General features: G+C 58.1%; 1 protein-coding gene across 3 annotated transcripts in view; it reads right to left on the reverse strand.

The window, feature by feature from the left end:
* Nucleotides 1-6,842: 6,842 nt before the first annotated feature.
* PTPA (protein phosphatase 2 phosphatase activator) overlaps nt 6,843-24,903 on the reverse strand; it is a 28,451-nt gene continuing 10,390 nt past the window's right edge. Inside the window, exons 4-10 of one of the 3 annotated variants that reach the window (XM_082470186.1) lie at nt 23,015-23,140; nt 20,959-21,076; nt 18,960-19,059; nt 17,922-18,046; nt 16,924-17,024; nt 12,409-12,516; nt 6,843-8,288 (exon numbers count right to left, since the gene is read on the reverse strand). In XM_082470186.1, coding sequence (XP_082326312.1) covers nt 8,211-8,288; nt 12,409-12,516; nt 16,924-17,024; nt 17,922-18,046; nt 18,960-19,059; nt 20,959-21,076; nt 23,015-23,140 — 756 coding nt within the window. In that variant the 3' untranslated portion in view covers nt 6,843-8,210. The other 2 variants (XM_082470187.1, XM_082470188.1) reach the window with 2 other exon arrangements.

The raw sequence follows: 24,903 nt of genomic DNA on the forward strand, positions 1-24,903 counted from the left end.
CATAACGTAGCTCAAGGGTTAGAATGTCCGTGTTGGGGCTTGATGGTCTGGGTGTGAATACTACTTACCCGGGAAATCCTGACCCCTCTGTGCCTCGGTCACCACACACCCATCCCACAGGGTGACTTGTGAGGATCAAACAAGATAGTGCTGAGCGCTCCCCCTCCGATGGATTGTGCAATAACCCCTGTAAGGCCATGTTTGTTTATCCCCAATTTATACATGAGGATACTGAGGCTCAGACAGGTTAAGTAACTGGCTCAAGGTCACACAGCTGCAAGTACAAGAGCTGAGTCCTGAGCCCACGCTCACCTTGACCACTGCACTCCCCATCCCTTGCAGAAGTTAGGGAGCCAGGTCCAGAAGGGTCTGCTCGGGGAGCAGACCATCCTGAATGTCTGCAGGTGGAGGTCTGGGCAGTCCGGTCCACCTGCGGCCCCCCGTCCAGGGCTGGACTCTAGTTATCTGGGGATGAAGTGCCTGCACTCTGCTTGCCTTTGCGCTGCCCCTTCTGAAAAGCCCCAATCTAGTCCCAAGCAAATAAGGAGGGAAAAGGGGTGTGTCCACACGCAAGAGATCTGTCTAGAGGTCAGCAAAAATCCAGCTGGAGAGGGTGCCAAGTGTCCTGGAGCAGTGGCAGCGGATTGACACCAGCCAGGGACACAGCCGGCTGCCCTGTGGGAGGGGATGCACCTCCCGCGTCTTTCTGCGCGTGGGGAGTCGACTTCGTGCCAGGCACTGTTGACACTCTACCTCAGCATCATGGCTTTGGACTCTGCCATCCACACGCACATATAAGAGAACTGAGAGGTTCAGAGAGGTGAAGACCCTTGTCCAAGGTCACACAGGCCTGCCTGGTTCCCGGGTCCTCTCCACTATCACATTCCCTAGAGACCTTGCGCTGCTCCCAGCTTCCCTGGTGCTGGACATGGTGCCTTCAACGGCCCGTGCTCAGTGGAAGATGGTGCTTCGGGGCTCTGCCCCGTTGTTGGGACTCGGGAAACCAGCCTCTGCAGTATTGAAAGTGTTGAGAAAAATGGAACCGTTCATCCCATTCGTCCCTTGGTTTATAACTATGACCACCTCCACCGCCAATCCAGGTCACAGGCAGGAGAAAGTGCACCTCACCTCTGGGATTGGTTTCTGGACCCAACCCATGTCTGCTGGGATCCTGCAGGTGCCCACCAAGCAGCCACTGACTCACCTCAACTTTCCGCATCCAAAGGCTCCGAGAGGAATCCCAGCTACCTCGCTGGGTCCAGCCTGCAGGAGTTCTCATCACAGGTCCCCCAGTAGGTCTACTCCCCGAAGCCTACCTGCCCTCCTCCCTCGCAGGAAGACTCTGCTAGAACTCACCTCCTGCCTCCTGATACATCTGAGCAAGTCTCCCCTCCCGCTTCTCTCCCTCCTGCCTCTCTGCCAGAGGTACACCACACTCCAGTGCTCTTTAGGGGGAAATATTTTTAAATTTAAAAAAAATGATATGTGGACACTATAGAAAGATTTAAAAGTCAAATGTGAAAAACAAAAAGCAAAGTTAAAACTTACCCACAATCCTTTTCTTTTCCTTTTGTGGTTCAGTAACGTTTAACGTTTTCATCACCGTCTTTTGGAGGCAGAAAAAGCAATGCGGATTTCCCCAAAACCCTCACACCCCAGCACCCAGGGATAAGCACATTACTGTCTAGAGAAACAGCCTTCTGGTTCTTTGTCCATGTAGATGGACAAACAGAGAGACGGAGCGATCAGTAATGCAGATTTTCGCTTTCTTACAAAAAGGGGTTGTACTTGACCCATAGTTGTTACAGCTGCCTTCCCTGCTTCACAACTGGTCATAAGCATCTTCCAAAAGAGTAAACGGATAAGCACATCATCTGAGGGCCCACTGTATAGTTGCTCCATCCGGTCTCCCACAATCCCCCACTGCTGGACACGTAGGGTATGTCCAGTGTTCCGTAGGGAGAAGTCATGCTGGAACAGGCTCCAGGAGGAGCGCTGGGAAGCAGGGAGAGTCGTCTGTCTTGCCCACTGTAGCACCCCAGCGCCTGGCACAGGGCTTGGAGCAGAGCGGGCTCCAGTGACGTTTGGTGGGTGAATGAGCCAATGCAAGCCATCCTCTCCAGCACCCCTTCCCCCCGTGGCTCTGGTCCCCAGCCTGCAGTTGCACGCAGGTTCCCCAGCGCCGCCCACTGCACTTCTGCCTCGGTCCCCGTGCCCTCAGAACTGCTCTCTCCGAGGTGCCCCGCACACCCAGCTCCTGTGCTGGCCGGCTGGCCTCAGAACAGCAGTGGACACGCTGAGCACCCCCTCCGCCTCAGCAGCGCCTCCCTGCCTCCAGGCTGGGTGCCCAGCCTCCTCTCCTCCCTCCCGATTCTCCTGGGCAGGGCCCCTAACTCCATCACAGCCATTCACAGATACGTCTCCGGCACCCTCCGAGGGATAGCGGGGAGACAGGAGGGACGTGGCAGGGAACGGTGACAGTGGGTGCTGAGCGATGGGGGGCGGGCCTCAGCCCCCACCAAGGAACCCCAAGTAAAGAGAAGCTGTGTCTGCAGAGCAAAGAGCCGCCTACCACCCCATCTTCCAACGAGAGGGCTGCCCCCCCCATTCTCCCCAAAGATCCTGGAGCAGCTGCACAGATACACGTAGTCCCCAGAGCCGGGTGTGCCCAGCACTCAGAGCAGGGACGGGGGGGCGGCCAGGCAAGCACATCCAGGACACCTGCCCTGGTCTAGGGGGCCAGGTGACGACTCTCAGAGGAAGTGAGGCCTCCGCTGAGCCCTGAGGAGGGACCGGGGGCTCGCAGTGGGGAAGAGGGTTCTGGGGAAGGGGCCAGGTCCTAATTATTCAGTGGCCCGGGGAGTCTGAGGAACAGAGAGGAGGCCAGGGCCTCTGGAGCTCAGAGAGCGGGGGGTGGGAAGGGAGCCTGAGGCTGGAGCAGAGGCAGGGCGGGGTGGGGGGGTAGTCCTGGAAGTCCCTGCAGCCCAGGCTCCCCCTCCCCGCTGGGGACTGGGTCTCAGCAGCCCTGCCAGCCTCCCAATCAGCCAGGTCTAACATGTCTACCCAACAGAGCTCTTCAAACTCAGCACCCCATCCCACCCAGACCTGCTTCTTCCCCTGGGGTCCCCCTAGGCACAGAGGGGGTGTCCCCAGGGTCATCAAGAACCCCACACTCTCCCTCGGCACCAAATGCCACCCCAATCTTCCTCTTCCCAGCCCAAGTCCTCTGTCTACCCTTCACAGGCCCTTCAACATCTTCTACCTGGGCCGAGGCACCAGCACCGGCTTCCAACTCAGCACCAAGACAACTGCCCTGAGTGTCCAAAATCCCAACTGGGCAATCTGGCGTTCTCTCTCCCTCTCTCCCTCTCCCTCTCTCTCCCTCTCTCCCTCTCTCCCTCTCTCTCTCTCTCTCTCTCCCTCTCCCTCTCTCTCCCTCTCTCTCCCTCTCTCCCTCTATCTCTCTCTCCCTCTCTCTCTCTCCTCCCTCCCTCTCCCTCTCTCCATCTCTCTCTCTCTCCCTCTCTCTCCTCCCTCTCCCTCTCTCTCCCTCTCTCTCTCCATCTCTCTCTCTCTCTCTTTCTCCCTCTCTCTCCCTCTCTCTCTCCCTCTCTCTCTCCCTCTCTCTCTCCCTCTCTCTCTCTCCCGCTCTCTCTCCCTCTCCCCAGCAACACACAGAGGCTAGTTAAACACCCTCCCTGGACACTTCCTCGATGTTCACCGCTGCCTGCTGTGTGCCAGTCTCTGCTGGCACTGGGATCCAGCAGTGAGCTGGTCCCTGTCCTCCCGTGGTTCGTCTTCTAGCGGAGAAAAGCCATTAAACACACACATTCGCAGATAACGGGATGCAGTTGTGCGGCCTGTCTAGGGGCTGCGGAGAGGGCTCTGGGAGTCTCACAGAGGTGGCTCAGAGCCCTTCATGGCCGGCCCGCCCGCCCTCCAGCGCTGCCTCTTGTGGCCAACATCGGCACCTCTGCTCACAGCAGGCCCCCGCCAGAATGCCCTCCCTCTGTGCCCACATTCCAGGCCCTGTTACAACGTCACCTCCTCCACGGAGCCTTCCCCCAGCTCCCCCAGAGTCCCTCATACCCCTTCCTCCGCGGCTGGCCCACTGGCTCTCTTATTCCTCCCACTAAGTCATAAGTTTCTTGAAAGCAGGACTCTCACCTTTTCACCTCCACATTCCCTTGTATGAAGCATACGCTTAATGCTTTTTGGATTCATGGAAAACCTGTCACCTGACTTGGATATGAGTCTGGGGCACAAGAAGCCTTCACCTTTGTTCTCCTTCCAACCCAACTCCTGCCTGGGCTTTTCCTCCTAAAAGAAAGCCCCTCCGCTCTCACCTCCCCTGAGCATGGCTTGGCCTCAGCCCCTTTGAGCCAGAAAGGAACACAACTTGTTCCCTGGGGCCTCTCTGGCCCAGGATGGTGGGAAGCCGACACACCCCCCTCCAGCTCTGGGGGCCAGCCCCACCCTCAGATTTCCCTGGGACCCGCTGGCCCTCGGGGGCGGGGGGGGGATGACAGCAGCGCAGCCATCCTTCACAGAGCACAGCGTGGGCAGGCGGCACGAACCGTCGCCATGTTCCATCTCCGAGGTCCTGCATGGGTTTCCCACCCTGCCCCGAAGCCCTTGCCCACATCCTGCCTTTCCCCACCCCACGGCAGCTGATGGCCTTGCCTCGCAATTCCCTGCAGAGGTAAATCCAGTACGATCCGCCTAACGGATGCCAAGGGTCTGCCTTCCCTCCGTGAGAAAGGACCAGCAGCCTGGCGCCTTCTCCAAGACCCGCTTGCATCAATTCTCCCCTCATGCCTGCATTGCCGCCCTCTCCCCTCTCCCGGGTTGTCCCCAGCATGCAGCGGACACGGCAGCCTGCAACGGGCCTGAACATCACCCCTTCCAAAGCCTTCCCTGACCTTGAGCCCCTGCCCACCCTCCCAGTCTCTGCTCCCTTCACAACAAAACTCCTACAGGGGGAAGTGAGGTGTCGGTAAAGAGCAACCACACTGCCCGGACGGTGGGGGCTTGGATGAGGGACCTCTGTGCTTCCACAAGCCCCTCACCAAGCGTCACCACCGGCGCCAGGCTCACCTGCACCTCCGTGTTCCGTCCCCACTCCCTCCCGCGCTCCCACCCAACTGGAGCAGCCCTTCACAAGGACACAAAGACCCAGGGCCCTGCCTCTGTCCTTAGTCACACGTCCAGCATGTCGCCACCACCTCCAGGGCCCCTCACGGCACTGCCCCGCAGGCTCCCCTGCTGGTGTGCCCAGAGTCAGTCCCTTCTCTCCTTCACCTCCCACACCTCAGTGAGCGGGGAGCCTGGGACCCGTCACTTGCTGCCCAGTCCCTCACCCACCGCAGCAGCCCGGCTGCCCCGCGGCCAGCTGCCCACCCCACACCCCCACTCGGCAGCTAACAGCATCCCCACGCCCAGCGGCAAATCCCCTCCCCACTCGGCCCCACCTCAGGAAGCGGCATCCAGCCACTCGTGCCAGGACCTGGGGGTGTCCTTGGCTACTCTTCTCCCTCTCACCCTTCTTCCTGTGCCGAACCCTAATCTAGGCCACCAGCCTTGCAGATGGGGCCGCCTCCCCCCACCCTCCCAGGCCCTTCTCCTGTGCAAAACCCTCCGGCAGCTTCCCACAGACAGCTCCCAGCCTGGACCCCAAACCCCTCAGCAGAGCTCATGAGGGCCCCCCCACCCCGGCCGCTGCCTCAGAGCCTGGCCTCCCCAGCCCCTCCTCCCAGCCCTCCCCCGCCCCTCCTCCCAGCCCTCCCCCGCCCCTCCTCCCAGTCCTCCCCAACTGGCTGGAGCCAGGCCCTTCCACCCCTGCTGCTCCCCTGCCCTGGCCTGCAGCTCTCCTCATGGTTTTCCTGACCCTTGTAGCTCAAGCAAACTCCCTCGCTGACCCTATCTAATTAACTGCTCTCATTTTCTTCTTTGTAGTAACATGCCACTACCTAACATTTTGGTATTTGGGGATTTACTGCCATCAACACTAGAATGAGAAATATGTAGCCACCGTTTGTGAAATGAATGAATCTCACTATCCGTGATCTAAGTATTATTATGCCCATTTTTCAGATCAGGAAGCTGAGGCTCAGACATGAAGTCAACTATCAGGGTCTCCTAGCTACCAAGCAGTGGGCTTTGGGTTGATCTCACGTCAGCCTGGCTCCTGGCCACCAGGCTCTCTGTGCCCTGTGCAAGCCCTCCCCTCCGAGGCTGGGAGAAAGGCCAAGGCTCTTGTTCTCAGAGGAGGCGGCTCGTCTGAAGACAGAAGCCAAGTCTCAGGCACAGCAGCCCCTCAGAGACTCCCAACTCCAGCAGGACAGGGACATGAGGCGTGGAGGAGAGAGAGCACAGGGCACCCCCTTAAAAACTGCAGGGGCACAGTTCACAGCCAGGCCCAGTCCAATGGCTCCCCAGGCCAGTTCGGGGCCGACCCAGGGGTTCAGAAAGGCTGCCTTTTTCAGGAAACAGCCGCAGCGACCGCGGAGCATTTGCTACGACGTGCCAGGCCCTGCGCTGAGGACGTCATACCCCTCATCTTCTCCTGGCAATCACCCTGTGAGTATCCCCATTTTATAGATGAGGAAGCTGAGGCTCAGAGAGATTCAGGAACTTACCTAAGACCCTGCAGCTGAGGGTGGAGACAACCAGGATTTGAACCCGGGTCTCCACTTCGAGCCCGCCCAGGCAACCCAGACCCCAGCTGGACCAGCTCAAGCCCCAGATTCCGTGGCCCAAGGGACGGGGACTTAATGGGGGACAAACTGTCACGTGGAGAAGGAACAATCATGTGGCATGAAAAGACACACCTCACACAGGTGACAGGTGTAAACAGAGGCTTTAATCTGAAGAGCAATGAAGGCGCCAAGGGCTGGGGGCCCCAGGGGGCCCAGGGAAGGAGGGGCCAGGAAGCTGCGGTCTGGACCCTGGGAGGGAGGGAAGGAGGGAGGGAGGGAGGGACTGAGCCTTCCCTAGGAAAACTATTTCTGTGACTCCTGCAGCTCCTGTCCCAGCCTCTGCCCAGGCCGTCGGCCTAGACCTGAAGGCCAAGCCCCTGAATTGTGCTTCTCGGGTACTCCCCCTTCCCACAGGCTGTGTGGACCCAGATACCGGGAGGGGGCAGTGGAGATGGGCCGACCTGGGCTTGGGCAGGGGAGAGTCTGCGAGACCCAGGCCTGGAAGCAGCCCCCCGAAGAAAATTCTGGAACTGGCCTGCTGCTCCCAGCACCCCCTCACCCCCCAGGTGGGCCTGCCCAGCCCAGCCCCTGCCCGTCCTCAGAGCTCATTCTGGAACTCCAGCAGGCGAGCCCGGGGAGGTGGGAGGACGAAGGGGGTGGGCTGCTGTTTCCGGAGCCCTCCCGCGGCCCACTCACCCACCGCCCAGCTAGAGGGGCAGAAGCAGCGGCAGTGAGGGATGTGAGAATGAGGAGAGGAGCCCAGGTTGTCCACGGCCACACTGGCCCCGAGCCCGCCCCCCTTCCTTCAACCCCCTCCCAGCCAGGGAGAGCTTTGGAAAGGCAGGCCTCACCCAATCCGCTGGTGAGCAAGCCCTGCCGGCGCCCTCCAGAGGCTACCCTTGAACCAAAAGCCAAAGAGCAGAAAAGCAAGGATGAGGCACTGGACACAGGTGCCCACAGGCCCAGGGGGCAGCCGTGAGGAGGAGCTGGGAGGGTCACCGGCCACAACAGCCAAGGCTTCTCCCTTCCTGACCCCCACCCCCACAGGCTGGCCGCCAGCCTCAGCCTCCAGCCCTCAGGACACCCAGACACCCACCCAAACAGGGCTCGGGAAATTGACCCACGCCCTGGGGAGCAGCTGCTCCAACCCCTAGAAAGACAACCTGGGAAGGGAAAGCAACGCAGCAGCAGAGTGCCTCCCCTCCCCACAGCGGCCCAGAACAGCCTGGTCTCAAATGGGACTGAACAGGGAGGAGGAGAGGGAGCCCAGGGCGGGAGTGGGGCCCAGGGACCCTGCGCCAGCCCCTCTCTCCTTGCCTGTCCGCCACAGGGGAAGTCAGGAAACTGGCCACACTTTGGTCACTTCTCCCAACTTGGGTCCTTCAGCTTTATGCCGAGCCTCCCTCAACCCCACGCTCACCACCCACCCCAGTAAACAGCCTCTCATCAAACAGAAAGAACAGAGGGAGGGGGTGGGGAGGGGGCCACAGCTGGGGTGGGGGAGGGCAGGCACTAGCACGATGTGACGGGTTGGATGGGCAACAGGCTGCCGAACTTGAAGTGCTGGATCACCGGGAACTTCTCCAGGCACTGCGAGGAGGAGGGAGCAGAGAAGAGAGGTGAGGGCCGCACTGCACCCCTGCCAAGGCCTGCTCAGCCTCTCGGGCCTCCGAGGGACGAGGGACCCCTGGACGACTCCGGGGGCCCGGAGCAGCGCAGTTCCAGCAGGTATCCACCCAGGGCCCAGGAAGCGGCCAGGCCTTTGGGGGAGGGCAGAGCTTCCGACCCATTCCTGATCACCCCCTCCCATCCAAAGACCCCCCCCACTCCACGACAATCAGGTCAGGTCCAGCAAATAACGAGAATGAGAGTGAGTGAGAGGGACCGAGGGAGAGGGGGAGGGAGAGAAGGCAGCCTAACCCCACGAGGCAGGAGCCAAGAAGAGAGGCAGCCAAGTGACATCACTTGGCCCAGGGGGACAAGCTGGGGACCAGAGGTGAAAAGAACCCTCCAGATCATGGGGGTTCTCCCAGCCCTGGAGAAGAGGTGTGGGGATACTGGGACCCAAGCCTGAGAAGGGTCCAAGGCCCATTTTCCCAATGTTCAGTTCTCTAGACTGAAAAAGGCATCTTGGCACTTCAGAGTGAGACAATAAGAACCAGCTGACAGCCGCCCCACCCCCAGGGCAATTCCCAGCAGCCCCGTGCGTGGGGCAGAGAACAAGAGCACTGTGCAGGGGGATGGCCGAGCAGGGGATGGCGCTGCTCCCTGAACCCAGCCCAGCCAGGGCCTCAGCCCCAGGGCTCTGGCAGAGGAGGGGAGACAGAGAGAAGCAGGGCCGACCAAGAAGCTGGCCTGGCCTCCAGGCAGCCGGACCCCAGGCCCACACGGCACAGGACCGGGAAGGTGAGGGGGCCCCAGCTCCCAGCCCCCTGCACCAGCCCTGCCACACCTGCCCACCACACAGGCAGCAGCCCCGCACATGTGAAGAAGGATCTGCCTCCTCTCAGACCTCTGGCCACAGAAACAGGCAGAATGTGCACCTCCTGGCTGGGGTGGAACAAGACTTACGGCCTCCGAGAGGGTGAGAGTTCCATCCTGTGACTGTGCTCTCCTCCCACTAACTCGGAGGAATAAAGGCACGCCAGCGCTGGCCCGGGTTCCCTCACCTCAACAAGCAGCCGCAGAGGTGAGGAGGTCTCTGCCCAGCTGTGTGTGTGTGTGTTTGTGTGTGTGGTGTGTGTGTGTGTGTGTGTGTGGTGTGTGTGTGCGTGCCTGTGTCAGAGTGGGGGGGTGGGCCACAAGGCCTGTGTGTGTGTGTGTCTGTGTGTGTGTGTGTGCGTGCGTGTGTGTGTCTGTGTGTGTGTGTGCGTGCGTGTGTGTGTGTGTGTGTGTCAGAGTGGGGGCTGGGCCACAAGGCCTGAAGGGGGACCAGGAGGTGAGCAGGAAGGGAAATCTACGATGGAAGGATGGGGAACCAAGCTCTGTGTGGGAGCAGAGCTCCAGGCCACAGCCAGGCTCCTGGGCCTAGGACACAGAAAGTGGGGAGCAGGCAGCTGGGGGTCGGGGGGGGGGAGGGAAGAGCAGCAGATCCAGGCCAGAAGAAAAGGCAGCTGCCATTGTGCTTATGTCATGGAGGAAGTGGTGGGAGTTTGTCAAAGGGGGGGCCCCCCCCCAGGGTCCTGGAATTCCACAAAGGGTCAAAGGTCAACCTGCTTCTAGCTTTCAGGCCTGAGAAGCTGCAAAGGCAAGAGGCTTAGGGGGAGGGCGCAGGGGCAGAGGTTCTCTCCACTCCGCCCTCAGGGACCCAGAACAAGCTTCCCCAAGGCCTGGGGCTGGGGGGTGGGGGGGCGAGGAGCTGGGCTAAAAGCAAAAGGCTGCTTGGGGCAAAGGAAGTCGGGGGCTCCAGGGTCACAGCAGAGGGAGCCTCCGGCCAGGCCTTCCTCCAGTGACCTGTGCCCCGGCGCGCCCCGTGTCCTGGACAGAGCAACAGCTTCCGCCTGCCCATGTGCAAACCTTCCAGCTGGAGGCCCTCCCAGGTCCCAGCGACTCGGGGGGAGAAGGGGCTCCCCAGGTCCTGACAGGCGCTCCTGAAGGGAGCACCAGCACGGTGACAGCCCTCAGGAAAGACAGGCCCCACCACCCACAAGGGTCCTGGAAAGCATCTGGTTCTTCAGTTCAGGAAGGCTGAACTGACAGGCAGTTTGGAGATGCAGACAGCTGGTCCCAGATCCTGATGCCAGGCCCGGTCAGGCCTCTATGGCAGCTCAGGGGACCCGCTCCCCTCCAGCAGCCGTCTCTGGCCAGGGGCTCTGGCCTTTGCTAACCCCCATCTGAACTTCAAGAATGGTGAGCCTCAAAGGTCTTCCCCAAGAACCAAGAACTGGTCTGGAAAAGCAAGTCCTTTCCTTGCTTTTCTCTGAGCAAAGAGCATATGACCACGTGACTCACAGGGACCAAAGACTAAGGGCAACCTGCTAGCAACTTACAAACGAGTGTCGCATGTCACAGAGACTTGGTGTCCCTAAACTAAAGTCAGTGAGTTCCAGCGCTGTCCTACAAAGCCGTGTGGCCGCCGCACAGCGCCCGGCAGGCTGCGTGCACCCAGGCCTGGAACTTCCCGGTTTCAGGAAGGGCGCTGGGTTGTGTGCTCGGGCTCCCTCTGTCTGGTCCTGAGCTGCGGGCGGTCTTCAGTGGCTGACCTCCTCGTGCTCAACATCCAGAGAAACACCGACAACTGTTACACCGTGGACCGTTTTGTTTGTGTGGCCCCATCACCATCTCTCATCTTAATCTGCTCCTCCCTCAACCTGTCAGCCAGAGTTCTTTTGCCTCTGGACAGGGCAGGTAGGGAAGGGAGGCAGGGTCTCTTCCGCCCTTAGGGGCCCAGGTCAAGATAAGTTCAGTCACTCAAGTAAGAGCCTGCAGAAAGGACACCAAAGAGTCCCGCCTGCAGGGAGCCCCTCAGCACCCACTGTGGGACTGGGGCGGGCAGGGGTGTCAAGAACAACGGAGCACGCGGAGGGCAGGACCCCGGGTGCTCTCCAGCAGGAGGGCCAGCATGGAGGGCCGGGCTGCGGCCGGAAGGAGCCTGCACAGCCCCAGCAAAGGCTCCTCTCAGATTAGAGAGGTATGTGGGCTGGAACCTAAACACAGGATGTGAAGTCCAGAGGAAGGGGACCGGAGGCGGAGGGGGCGGAAGGGAGAGAGAGGGCCAGGCCCGGTCAGTTCCAGAGCCTTTAACCCCTTCAGGGCCACGCAGAGGGATCCAGGCCCATTGGAAGCACTGCTACTACCACATGCACCCAACCCCCCACACCCTGCCCTCCCTGCTCCTCTGCCTCTGCTGACGGGCCTGAGTGAGCTCTGGGTGTCAGGAGGCCACCCGAAGAACCCCCTGTCCCCAGGAAAGGGATGACCAAGGGTCAAGAGAGGCGCACCTGCAGGGCAACGCCTGAGACCACCAGCCTGAGGGTGAAAAAGAGGGGACTTTGGGACCCACTACTCCAGGTGAGGGACTTCACACCCAAGCCCTCCCCTGGCCAAGGTCAAGCAGTTCCAGGATTGGTCTGCATAAGATGTGGAAGGAGCCAGAGGAAAGCACGGGGTGGGAAGAAATGTCTTCTGCCTATTTGCCAGAAAAGAAGCCACCTCCTTGGCTGGGAAAAGGGTGACAAAGAGGACGAGCAGAGAGGGCAGGAGAGAGGGCAGCCGCCTCCCAGCACGGGGAGCTCTGGACATCCAGACCTCTCCCTGCCTCTCTGACTGGAGAGCAGGGAGGACCACCTGAAGTGGTCATCAAAAATGCCAGCTCCCGGCCTCCCCACAAGGCCTCCCACCTGCCCAGCGATCAGACCCACCAAAGCTGGAGAGACATCACTTCGGATGATGCCTCCAAAGGATAAAACCCTTTCCCAAGCCTGTTTTCACTTTCGTGTCCCCACAGGAGACAGAGCTGAGAAGGGCCTCCAGCCATTTGACAAGTGGGAACAGAGACCCCCGAGCAGCGGGGCCTTGGCTCAGTCACAGGGCAGAGCTGGGCCTCAGTCCAGTGCTTTTCCGACTGCCCGTCCCACAGACTAGAGATTCTGAGGCCTCAAGCGTCAGAGGGGCTGGCCGGCAATTCAGAGGTGGATTCAGAGCAAAACAGCGGGGTGGGGGTGAGGAAGCAGCAGCCCAGGACCAAGAGTGCGGGCCGGTCCCCACTCACCTCGGCCTTATACATGCGGATGAGACCCTGGTTCACTTTGGACCAGGAGGGGACGGCGCTGATGTTCCACAGCTGGTTGGAGTGCTCTGCAAAGGGGCCTGTCTTCATCTGGAAGAAAAGAGTCCACAAGCTGGAGAGATGGGTCGCCCGGGAGCCCGTCCCCTGCTCCCCTGCAGCAAGGCTGCCGGAGCATACACATGTACACACACGCGCAAGTTGCAGGCCCGTACGTATACGTGGACACACACGTGGACACACACACACGAGTGCCAGAGACAGGGTCCCTCTTGGCCTGCCACAGGCAGAGCTGGAAGAGCCGAGGGAGGGGTCGGTTTGGGGGAGGGCCCAGACTAAACCCAGGCATCTGACTGCCCTCTGCATGGCAGGCAGAAGGGGAAGGAAAAGAGGGGGCAGACATGAGCCACAGGGCACCTGCAACAGATGCGGGAGGAAGGTCTGTTTAGAAAGCCAGCCTGAGCCGGCAGGGGAGCGGGGAAGGGAGGGCAGCGGCAGCGGCAGCGGCAGCGGCAGCGGCAGCGGCGAGGGACAGGCAGGAGCAAGGACAGCTCCGTTCCCGGTCCCTCCTCTTGGAAGAAATTCTGCGGCAAGCCCAGTGGAGCCCCCAGTGGAGCCCCCGTGATATCAGAAACCACCGCGCTGAGAGGAGGAAGCTCGTGCACCTGAGTGCACCCCTCGGCCAGCACAAGGCTAGCACAAGGCCAGCACGTCCGTATTTATTAACAAGCGGTTCACAATCCCCCGCCACACAGTCCCCCCCGACCCGGGGCTGATAAGCAACACTGATGCTGGGGGAACGGGGCTCAGCACCCAGAGCCCCAGGTTTCAGAAGAAACAGTTTGAAAAGCAAAGAGGCTGAGCTGGCAAGTAAAGCAGACTTGGACCTTGAGTAGGGGGAAGGTTCCAGAAGAGGCTGTGTGTGGAGGCGGGGCTGGTGGAGAGCGGTTCCAGAGAGAAGGGATGGGTCTCTATACTGGGCATCATAAGCATAAGGTCCCAGGAACACAAACCCCCCACCCTTCAGCTGTGGACTCGCCTGGGGACCCACTCTCGCAGGCCTCTCACCCCTGCAGTAAGGCAACTCTTACAAAAGTGGAAGATCTAAGTCGAAAAAGCTGCCATTTTACCCTTGCCACCTCCCTCCCCTGGCCCAAGCCCCCCAAAGCCTGTCTCAACCCCCGGGGTTCAGTAGCAAGGACAACAGGCTCCTTCCTCGAGCAGTGAGGCCATGGCCCATGGCCCCCACAGGGCTTCTCCTGGGCCAGTCCCTTCACCCAGAATCTTTCCCCTCCTCTCTGTAAGGCTCCCTCCTCCAAGAAGGCAGCCAGGAGCCCCCAGCCTGCAGAGGCTTGGCCTTCAGGGCGCTTTGTTCCCAAAGTCCCACTCCATCAGGCTCCACCCCGCCCTCCCCTCACCCCGCCCTCCCCTCACCCCGCCCCTTCTCCAGGCTCTCTGCCCCACGGGAGGAGCGCTAGGCTCCAGCCCTCTCTTGCATACTTCCAGGACCCGAGAAGCTCAGGGATCACGAGCTGGGGAACCAGTTTCACTCTGGACTAGGCCCCCCGTGAGCAAACCACCCAGGAGGCACCCTGCTGGCTCTGTCACAGCCGCAGCTCCAGGGGTCTGCTCAGCGAGGGCTCCATGGCCAAGGCTGGCCCAGGGACGTGGGGAAACCAGGGGTTCTGCCTATGGGCCAGCTTCCCCCACTAGGGACACGGGGTGGGGGACCCAAAAGGCCTCTCTGGTCTGCTGGCAGAGCCGGGGGAAGGCCCAAGCTCCGGAGCCCCAGTGGCCTGGGCCGCCTCCATGGAAAGGCCAGAGATGCTATTTAGAGGGGCTGCCCGCCCACACCCCCAGCCTTCAGGGTCCCAAGGTCTCCACAGGTCCTTCAGAAAGAGCCTCTGCAACTCTGGAAAGGAAAGCAGATAAGGGGGAAAAAGGAATGGGGTCGAGAAGACAAAAAAAATCCGCTCATTCTAGCCACAAAGGGAGAAGAGAAAGAGCGAGAACGAGCTAGCAAGCTGCAGTCCCGCAGTGACCCCAGGGGAATCGTATGAGTCAGAGCAGCCATATTGAGCAGGAAATTACTCACAGACGCTGCGTTCCTGCCTCTCCACTCCCAAGAGAATCGGCCTTTTGTAAATGGTTCCTCTGTCAGTAACTGAGGGGGGTGGGGTGGGGGGAGGCTCTGCACAGCGCCTTCCTGTCAGCTCCTTCCCTTCCAGCTGAAATCTGATCCCTCCCTTCCCAAAACTCCAAATTTAGAAGCCAGATTGAAACTGAAATTCTTTTCCTGCCTGCCCTGGGCTCTTAAAGGCGCCAGGGCTGCATTTCCTGAGGCGGCAGGAGCCCTGCAAGGTGAGGTCCCTCATCCGGGATGCTCGGGGCCACGGGGCAGGTCCCAGGCTGGTCCCGGCGGGAGGAAAAGCGCAGTCTCATTTCCAACTTCTTGTTTGTGAAATCTCCCAGCTGCACCAGCTCTAGCGATCCCTGGGGTCTCCAGAGGCAACACTGCCCCCTTCCTGACCACAGCACACAGAGCTCCACGCAGGCCGCCAGGTCCCCAGGTCACAGCGTCAGGCCTCGGGCCTCCCTCACCACCAACTGGGGGCTGCGAAAACCCTGGTCTGGGTGGTGAGCCCAGACTCCGGAGAACTAGCACAAATGTGTGCCACCATCAGGAACCGCGCCAGCCTGCTCTAGGCTGGCCAAGTGGGTGAGAGGGGCTCTTGCCGGTCACCTCAGCTCTGGGGCACGTCCCCTGCTAGTGTCCAACGTCCACCACCAGGCCCAAGCACCGAGGCCCAGGGCGAAAACCAGGCCTCGCACAGAGCGTGTGGAACAACCAAGGAACTCTAGGGCCTGCCGGCCTCCTCCCAGTTCATGCCTCTCCCTCAACTGTTCCGAAAACCTCCTCCAAGTTCAATGTGTCTTTAGTGCCACCTAGTGGCCACTGTAGGATTTCCTCTAGCAGAGGACCTGGGTCCCAAACTTTAGGAAAGCTTTGGGGTTTTCATAACCGGAATAACCAAACAAACAAGGAAACAAAGTTTTAACCTGGAGTCAATTCCCATACTCCCTGAGGCCCAGCCTGGCCTTCTCCTTGTTAGTTACTGACAGGGACCCAGGGGCCTGGCCAGCCAAAACAGCTTAGCCTCTCACCCCCAGGAGCGGGCGAAGCCACCCCTTCTCCTCGCCCAGCTCCTCCTGGGCCCCCCCCCCAGCTCCGCAGAGCCTCCCATTCTGCTCTGGGGAGGGCAGCCTGTGACTGGCTCTCAAGGCAGTGAGCCAGGCTGCCCCGGAGTCCCTCCGACCTTGGGCTGCCTACGGTGCTGAAGGCAGCAGATCTCTGAGAGTCAAGCGGTGGCCGCCCAGCCGTCAGGACGGCCTTCATTTGCTGACTTGGAAAAACGTGGCATTCCCCTCTGGCCTCTGGAGTTTGGCGGAGGCCTGAGCCGAATGCTGACCAGGAGAGTCTGGAGCTACGGCTGCTTAGCCAGGCGTCTCCCCCTCTTCAGGGGGCTCAGAACGGGCAGCCAAGAGAGAAGCAAGCCCACACAGACAGGGGCGTCCACGGGTGTGCGAGGGACATCACCGGGCCAGCAGGAATGCCTGCGGGTGTCAGGAAAGAGAACGGGGGCGAGATCCTCTCCAGGTGGCAGAGCCAGGGTGCCCTTTGGAAGTCTGTGGGGCGGGTACCAGGCAGGGAGGATGAAAGGTCCCCACACCTCCTGAAAGAGAGGCCCGAGCGCAGTGGGTCCCCAGCTTTCATGCACGATCACCCGGCATATGTGTTTAAATTCAGGTTCCTAGCGCTCGTCCCCCAAGCTTCTGATTCAGAAAGCTGGGGTGGGGCCCAAGAACGTGCATTTTCACAAGCTCCCCAGGTGACCCTGAGGAAGCGGTCCCAGGCTGCACGGGCGGGAGGCCCTACTTTAGCAGGACAACAACACCCAGTTAAACGACCCCCGCTGGGTGGGCTGGGGGTCCAGGCCCGCTCACTTGCGCTTCCAGCACCTCCCTTGGCCCAGGTCCGGCAAAGGTGTATCCCTTCAGCAGGGATCTGTCCCGCCGTCCACTCCAGTCTCTCCAACTCTTGCAATGGCTTCGTCGCACACGTCCACACGCACATAGCTCTGCAGACCCTGTGGCCCCCACCCGCAAGATGCTGACACCCCCCCACCCCCCCCAACAATACCCACCCACCCTTCAGACCTGCTGCGTCGGTCACCAAGTCCACCTAATGACCAGGTCTTAATCCGTCAGCTCCAGTAGAAACCCCAGAGTACTGATTTAGAGGAAGAGAGCCTGGACAGTCAGAAGGTGGCCTAACCTTTCCGAGAGGCCTGGCTGGGCTTCCTTTTCAACAACCCACTTCAGGGGTTGGCCCTGCCATCTTCAGACAGCAGCTCTGGCTCCTGTGTCCAAAGCCACCAGCCTCAGTCCCTTTCAGCCCGGAGGCTGCCGCGGGCTCCTCCCTCACTCCCTTCCCCTCACCTCAGTGATAAACAGGATACACTCCAGGAACATGTAGTCCTTGTGGTTCTCGTTCACGGCCTTCTCATCGACAAAGTGCCTGGGCTCCAGATTCGGGTGGTCTGGAAACAGCAAAGCGGCCCGGGGTTCAGAACCGGGCGTTCGCACCGCCGGGGCACCGCAGCCCAGTGCCATCTGCACCCACCCCAGGGCTGCACCCACCCCAGGACTGCGGTCCTGCCCACCGCCCTCAACGCCTGATCTCGCTGGAGCAATCAATGGCCCTGTGCAGGTTTGTACTCTAGTGTAATAAGCTCCGGTTCTGCTTCTTTCCAGCCATGCAACTCAGTTTCCTCATCTGTGCAGTGGGGCTGTGGAGTGCCACCTGAACGTCAGGACCACCGTAAAGCACTCGGCATGGTGCCTGCACAGGTAAGTGCTGGTCAGCGGTTTGCCGGCAAAGACCCTTCCCATGGTCCTTGCGATGATCTACCTGAAGCACAGAGAGCAGTGCCTGGTACAGGGAAGTACTCAACAAAGGGTCGTTTATTAATATGATTTCGTAGGCGGTTAATCCTACGTGGAAGTAGACGTGGACCCTTCACCCGCTCTGGCTTGCCCGTGGGAAAGTGGGGGGAACCCCCAGAGCGGGCCCGGAGCGAGCAGCAGCTCCTCAATGGGCCCCCCCTGTGCACGGCTCCATAATAACAGTGGAGGATGCTGGTCACTGAGTCAAAAGAACCCCTCATTTTCTACATAAAACCCCGCAGCTGCTTCCAGGAGCCGGGGCGCATTTCACACCAGTCCATTATGCGCCAGGCGCCCTCGCCCCAGCCCGTGTCACTTTCCATTATCTGCCTCAGCCTCCCCAGCCTGCCACGCCAGCTGCAGCAGAAGGTCGGCAGCAAGCAGCCTCCGTCAATAGCCGGTCTAATGCCTGCTTTACAAGCTGTCACTGTGTGCCCTGGGCAGGAGGGGAGGGAAGGAGGGAAGGGAGGAGGGCCAGGGTACCTCAGTACCTATCAGCTGTGAACTGCCCCAGATGAAGGGCAGAAACTGGAAGTCATCCAGGCCCCACACGCCCTGGCTGCCGGCCGGCTCCATCCTGTATGTCTTCTGGAGCTTCCGCATAACCTCAAGGTACCTGCACAGGAGGGCAGGGAAGGGAGGGGAGGTGGCAAAAAGTAGAAAGACAGTCTCAACCCTTCGGCCACTGGGAGCAAAGGAGGCCAGAAATAACCATCTAAGAGTGTAACAGATCTCCTTTTCAACTCAAAACTACATGCCTATGTTATGCATCAGCTAATACACTCAAAATTACGGAACTTCATTTTCTTCTCTCACACTCAGCCTCCTTTTGGCCCAGGAAAGGGGCAAAACACCAACTGGGAAAGGGAGTTAGTGCCATCACCTCCTGACAACTTGAGAGCCTGGGCAGGAGCTGCAGCTTCTCTCGCTTCGGGTTGCCCATAGGAAAGCTGATGGGAGTCCAAGGAGATCATCCCCTAGATCCCTCCGGGAACCGCCCTTGGCGCTGCGGCATCAGCAGCACCAGAGTGGGGCCCAGAACAGATGTGCCAGCGCCCTCTGGTGACGGAGACACTCCCATGTGCCGGGAGGTGGTCTGGGTGGTGAGGGGAGCAGGTCAGAGCCTGACTGCCTGGGTTCAGCTGGCTGTGACCTCAGTGAAGGGACCTGATTTCTCTATGCCTCAGTTTCCTCATCTATAAAATGGAAATGAGGGTCTTCGTGAGAATAAAAAGAGTTGTATGTAAAGCGCTTAGAAGTTACCTCTACGTGTTAAATGCCACAGAAGCATTAGCAGTCATTATGTAACATTCCCTTCACTTATTTTTACTTGAATTTGAACCTGTCGGAAGGAGGAGTCTTGGACACCCTGTTCACAGTCACAGCTTGATTAGGACAGGACAAGAGAACCAACAGCCACTCGGGAGCCCCCTCTAGCACCCTGTCCCCAGTCTGATGGTAACAAGGAGGAAGGAGACCCCTGGCTCCTCCTCCCACTGGCAGCCACCCCTCCCGCCTGGCTCACTCACCGATTGAACACCTTGAAGACAATGGCTATTTGGTCGTCCACTCGCAGCACCCCTATCTTGCAGAGACAGCAGAGGAAAGCAGCAAAGGCAGCTTCATGTCCTGGGGGAGAAAAAACAGCCAAGGTTGACAGTCTTCCAGAAGGCGTGGGACTGTTCTTGGTCTCACCAGAGTCCAAGTCACTGTTAACTTCCCCTCTAAGGAGGGAGGTCAACACGGAGGTAACGGGGCCTCTTCCCCATCCAGAAAGAACTAGGTCCTTTTAAGAACCACTAGTACTATAATTCTACTCCTAAAAAGGCCCAGGCTGGTGATTCTTAAATAGGCATTCACATTTTATTTTGGAGGTTTAGCTCACTCATCAATTCTACCCTATTTATTCAGCACCTACTACAGGTGGCAATCACTGTCCGTGTCAGGCACTAGAGGGACAGAGGCCAAAAGTCCCTGCCCTTGTTTGATAGTCTATGACCTATCAGGATGACAGACATTAAATATACAATCACTTCTATGAACCTACCTCTGAAGGAGAAGGATAGGGTGACACTTGGCGGATATCACAGGGGGATCCTGACATTAGGGTTCAGGAAGGTTTCCCTTCAGAAATAATATTTAATTTGAAAGATGAGTAAGAGCTGGCAAGGCACAGGGCGTGAGGGAAGCCAGAAGAGCACTCTAGCCAGGAGAAACAGCATATGGAAAGGCCCTGAGGCAAAAAAAAAACCCAACCCTGATATGTCTGAAGAACCCTAGGAAGGCCAGTCTGGCTAAAGCAGAGAGAGCAAGGGAGAAAGTGTCATGCAATGAGGCTGGAGATCATCAGACAGGCATTTACAGCCACGGTAAAAAAGTTCAGACTTTATCCTAAGAGCAATGGGAGCCACTGAAGGCTTCTAAGCATGGTCACATTCTAAGCATGGCCACACTGCAGGGTCAAAAGGCACCCCCCTTCCTTCCCAGTCATGTCAAATAGAAATGGTCAGCGCTACAGAAACCACTGGCTGGACTCTGGGCCGGATCCCATGGTTCACGGTGTCATAATAAACACATCTGGAGGGAGGGGAGGAGAGAATATTTCAGTGACTTCCTGTCCTATTTCTGCAGAATAAGGGTCCCTCCAAGGGCCTGGAAAGCTTATGAGCTGTTACTTTCACCTGCACAGTTTTTGATCATGACCAGCCAGAGTCCAAGCCACCATCACTCAGGGGCAGTCATCACCCTTGCACAACTAAGAGCATCTGAGAGTGGAGGAAAAACCCAGCCCCTGCTGACCTGGCCACTCTCGCCTCCAGGTCTTTCTGGTTGGCTGGTCTCAGTCAAAGCGCCGCCCCTAAAAGTCTCACTTGATAATAAGCCTGTTCCTCAGCATCAGGGGAGCAGATGACAAAACTTTCCCATGACCCAGGTCCAAGGGGGCCCTTCTCCAGGCCCGCCCCTGTGGCCTGGGCTCCTCCAGAGGCAAGGGAAGGGCCCGAGAGAGCAGCAGCTCTTGCATTTGCCTGCTTCAGTGTGGAAAGGAAAAGAAAGGCGGGCCTCTCAAAGCAGCGACCCTCCTCAGCCACGCCTGACCTAGATAGAGAACAGCCCCTTTCCCTTTTAAGATGCCCACAGCGCTCCCTCTGAAGGGCACCGAGTGGCTAACAGCAACGCGCCACAGCGCTGCCAGCGGCTACCAGGCTCTTTCAGTCCTCAAGGCTTCCGTAAGCGGTTGTCTTGGGATGCAGTAAGTGCTCAACAAATTATCAGTTTGGTGATGACGATGAGCGCACAGCGGGGCCACCTTTACAAGGAACAGAGGTCAGCTCTGCGCCTACAGCCACCATGCACGTGGCACCAGCTCCCCCTGGTGGACCAAGCCAGAGCAGCAGGCGTGGACCTGCACCTGCCGCGCGGCACCCCAGCTGGCTCCCTCACCCCACCAACACGACCCAGAGCGAAGAGGAGGCAACCTGAGAAAGGGCCACTGCGAAGCCAAGCAGGCGCCGCCACAGTAACGGGTACCTGTGCCGTAGTCGATGCGCGTGGAGTTCCCTACTGACTCCTTTAGGTAAACAGCCACCTCGGGCACAGCAGCTGCCAGATGGGTGGGGACCACTGTGGCCACCAAGTTTTCTGCTTCCTGATAACAGAAGAGATACAAAGTGGTGGCAGCAGATTAGGCAGCACTCAGTGGCCAGGTGCCCAGAGGCAGCATCTTGGTTGGAGCCAGGCTGCCACAGCGAGCAGTCCTGGCTCCCCGCTCTGACTGCCCACAGAAGGAAGAGGAGGGAGAGCATTTATTTTCACACAACAGAGACCACCCTGGGGTGGCTCTTCATCTGCTGACCCTCCCTCCGGGGGCCACAGTTCTAGGGGCAAGACAGGAGGGATCTAAAAAGAAGCCATTCGACTTTCCCAGCTAGTAACTCACTGACATCTCCAGAGATGTCCCCTTTCTTCATACTCCCAGCTAGGGAGTTTGTGCCCGACATCCACCAAAGACGTATGCAAGGACGTTCACGGCAGCATTATTTACAGCAGCCAAAACGTGGAAACAACCCACACCTGAACTGTCCATCAACTGTCCATCAGCTGAACAATCCACAGAATGGATAACTTGTGCTATGGTCATACCCTGGAACACTGCGCAGCACTGAGGAAGGTCCACCGCTCCGCACAACACAGGTGAATCGCACAATGTTGAGCAAAAGAAGCCGGACATTTACATGAAGTTCAAACAAAACCAGGCAAAATCGACCTATAGGACAGCAGTCAGAAGAGTCTGGGGGATATCGACTAGAAAGGGGCACAAAGGCCCTGCTGAAGTGCTGGAATGTTCCCTGGCTTGATATGGATGGATGCAAGGGTAAAAACATGTTAAGATCTATCAAGCTGTACATGATTGATAGCTATGATTTGTCAGTTTTCTTTAAGTTATAACTCAATAAAAAAAAAAATATGCCCATGTGCCATCTTAGAGACCAGAAGCAGCCCCAGGCCACTCTTACGCAGGGACAGTGTTTTGCTGGGTCCTTAGGACTCCCCTCTGCTCCATGTGAAAACACTGGGCCAAAGAATCTAGGACGCAAGTTTCTCTAAGTTCAGTCTATAAACACCTGGCATGAGGGTGGTCCAGTGGTTAAGACTCTGCGCTTCCAGTGCAGGGGGCGCAGGGTTCAATCCCTGTTGGGGGGACTAAAATCGCACATGTCACGTGGCGTGGCCAAAAAACAAACAAACAAAAGAAACAAAAAAATCACCTGGCGTGAGAATCTCCTGGAGACCTGGTGAGAATCTGGACTCCCAGGGGTGGCTATCCTGCATTTTTATTTTTTGTTTGCTTCTAACAGGTATTACCTTTGCATGACTCAAAAATAAACACATAAAAGGGATGCATTGAGAAGTCCTACTCCACCTGTTCCCATCCACCCCCTCCCCCCTCCCCTCAAAAAAAAAACCCCACAGCCTTATTTGCCTCTTACATATCCTTCCAGTGCAAACTGAGCAATACAAACATACCTTTTTTGTTTCCCCTCTTTCTTACCAAAAGGCAGCTTGCCGTGTGCATAACGCCCCGGCTCCCCTCTAACCTAACAGTACAGTCGGCCCTTTGTATCCATAGATGGAGAACCCGTGGATACAGAGGGCTGACCGAACCTCGCCATTTTATACAAGGGACTTGAGCATCTGCGGGGGGTCCTGGAACCAATCCCCCACAGATACCGAGGGACCACTGGAAGTTGCGGTCCCTTCCCCTGAGTTCCCTAGTCGGCCTCCCTCTTCTTTCTCAGAGCTGCATGGTACTCCCTGGGTGGACTTTCCAGTTTATTTAACGGATAATAAACTGCAGATGGACACGTGGGACGTTTCAATCCATTGCTACAATCACCTAATAAACAGCCCTGTGCAGAGGACTGCGCGTCCACAGTAGTGATTCCCGGAGGACGGCGGGGGAGAGGGTAAACGCAGTTGTACTTTGGGAAACGGAACTGCCATTTTAACAAACTCCCCAGTGATTCTGATATCTGACAGCTTTCTCCCCAGCCCAGCCCCCAAGCCTGTCCTGCGGCAGCCTCACCTCGTCAAGTTTGGCATACCAGGTCCTGTAGGCCTTGTTCCCGAATCGAGAGGGCTGGTCCACCGGAGGGGTCTCATCAATCCACCTGTCCAGCGTGTTGAGAAGAGCGACCAGTTTCTCAATGGCCTGTGGAGGCAAACAGGGGTGGCCAAGCCACGATGACTAGTGTCCCCAAGCTAGAGCCACAGAGGGAAGTCCCAACTGCTGCTGGACAGGGACCGCAAGGCCTGGCACTACTGGCATCTCCCTGCTGTCCCCCTTTCCTCCCAACCACCCTGAATACGAAGGAGGGGACAGGTGAACACAGTGAGCCTCACAGAAGGGGCCCAGCGCTAGGCTGAAGGACCAGCGTGGCTTCTGCAGCCGGCCTCTCTAGCCAGCTCATCCAGGGGCAGCTGCTGCACAAGCACGAGCTGCAGCCCTGACCTGCTTTACTACATCTTACTGGGGTCTTCCATTTAATGCACAACACCTGCTCATCACTGAAAACAGAGATGCAAAAAGGAAGAAAACAAAAATGACCAATAATCCTGCCACCCAGAAATCAACACCATAGGTATCCCCCGCTTTTCGAAAGTTCGCTTTTCGCCACTTTACTTTTACGGAAGACCTACGTTAGTAGCTGTTTTTGCTAACCGAAAGAAATCTAAAGAGGATTTTCACTTTACACCACTTCGGTTTACAGAAGGTTTCATAGAAACGCTCTACTTTCAGATAACGGGGGAACCCGTATTAACATTTTAACGTACTCTTCTATTGCATCTTTTTAATAGTATTTCCCATTGCTTATCATGGTGAGAATTTTGAAGGCAGCTGGACCTGCCTTCAGATCACAGCTAAAACACCATTTGGTTGCTGCAAGACCTTGACCAAGTGACTTTAACTCTCTGAGCCTGTTTCCTCATCTCAAAAATGGGCATGATGGTAAATAACTCCAAGGGCCGTCACGAGGACTAAGCGACAATCCATGAAGCATGCTAGCGTGGCGCCTGGCACGGGGTGATGGTACACATCCACACGCAGACTCTGAAACGGGGGTCACAGGGCACACGCTGCTTTGTAGCCTGATCAGTTTCCCCATGACCCTCGTTCCACAGCAACACGGAAACATAATTTTGCAAAAGCCTCTAACAAGTGAATAGTATTTCACTGTACCAATGTACTGTGATTTACTTCCCAAATCCCTCACTGTTAAATGTTTGGGTTACTTCCAATTGTTCACTCCGTGAACAATACCCTTTGTAGAAATGCTGGGTCAGAGGTGCGAACGTGGGTAACGCTTTGTAAGGCCAGCAGTGTCTGAGACCCATCTCTCATCTCTCACCTCTATCCTTCCTACAGAGGGCAGGGACTAAGGAGTGGAATCGGTGTGACGGGCCAGGCAGCGTTAGCACACCAAATGTTACTTATCGAGGACATCAGGTGATGCTGTCTATCTAAAACAAAGGTCTGTGAGGGCAGCTCCAAAAGTGCCCCTTCCAGATGTGGCTCGCAGAAATGGGCCAGGACAAAGGTAACAAAAGGCTCGGGGAGCACGTGACACAGGGGACAGGTGGGCCGGGAGGAGGGGCCTTGCCCAGAAGCAGATCTTGCCTGTGTCTGCCGGGTACAAATGGTATAAGGAGACACCTCCAGGCGCTCCTGGCGCTGGTAGGAACTAGCAAGAGGTGCCCACGGGAAAAGCTGTGACACAGAGGGCAAGGCACGGTCAGGTCTGCCCCTGCTGAGACTCTGCAGAGAAGTGGTCCCGAGTGCTGAGTGTGTATTTGTGGGGAGGGAAAAGGCGGCCTTGAGCTAACGGGGTATGTGGTAGCCAGTGCCCCCCCCCACCGGGAGGCACAAACCACACTGCAGTCCACGCAGTCCACACAAATAGCAACGTGACAGTG

The sequence above is a fragment of the Balaenoptera physalus genome (genome assembly GCF_965194825.1).
Source record: "Balaenoptera physalus genome assembly, chromosome: 7".
NCBI classification, from domain to species: Eukaryota; Metazoa; Chordata; class Mammalia; order Artiodactyla; family Balaenopteridae; genus Balaenoptera; species Balaenoptera physalus.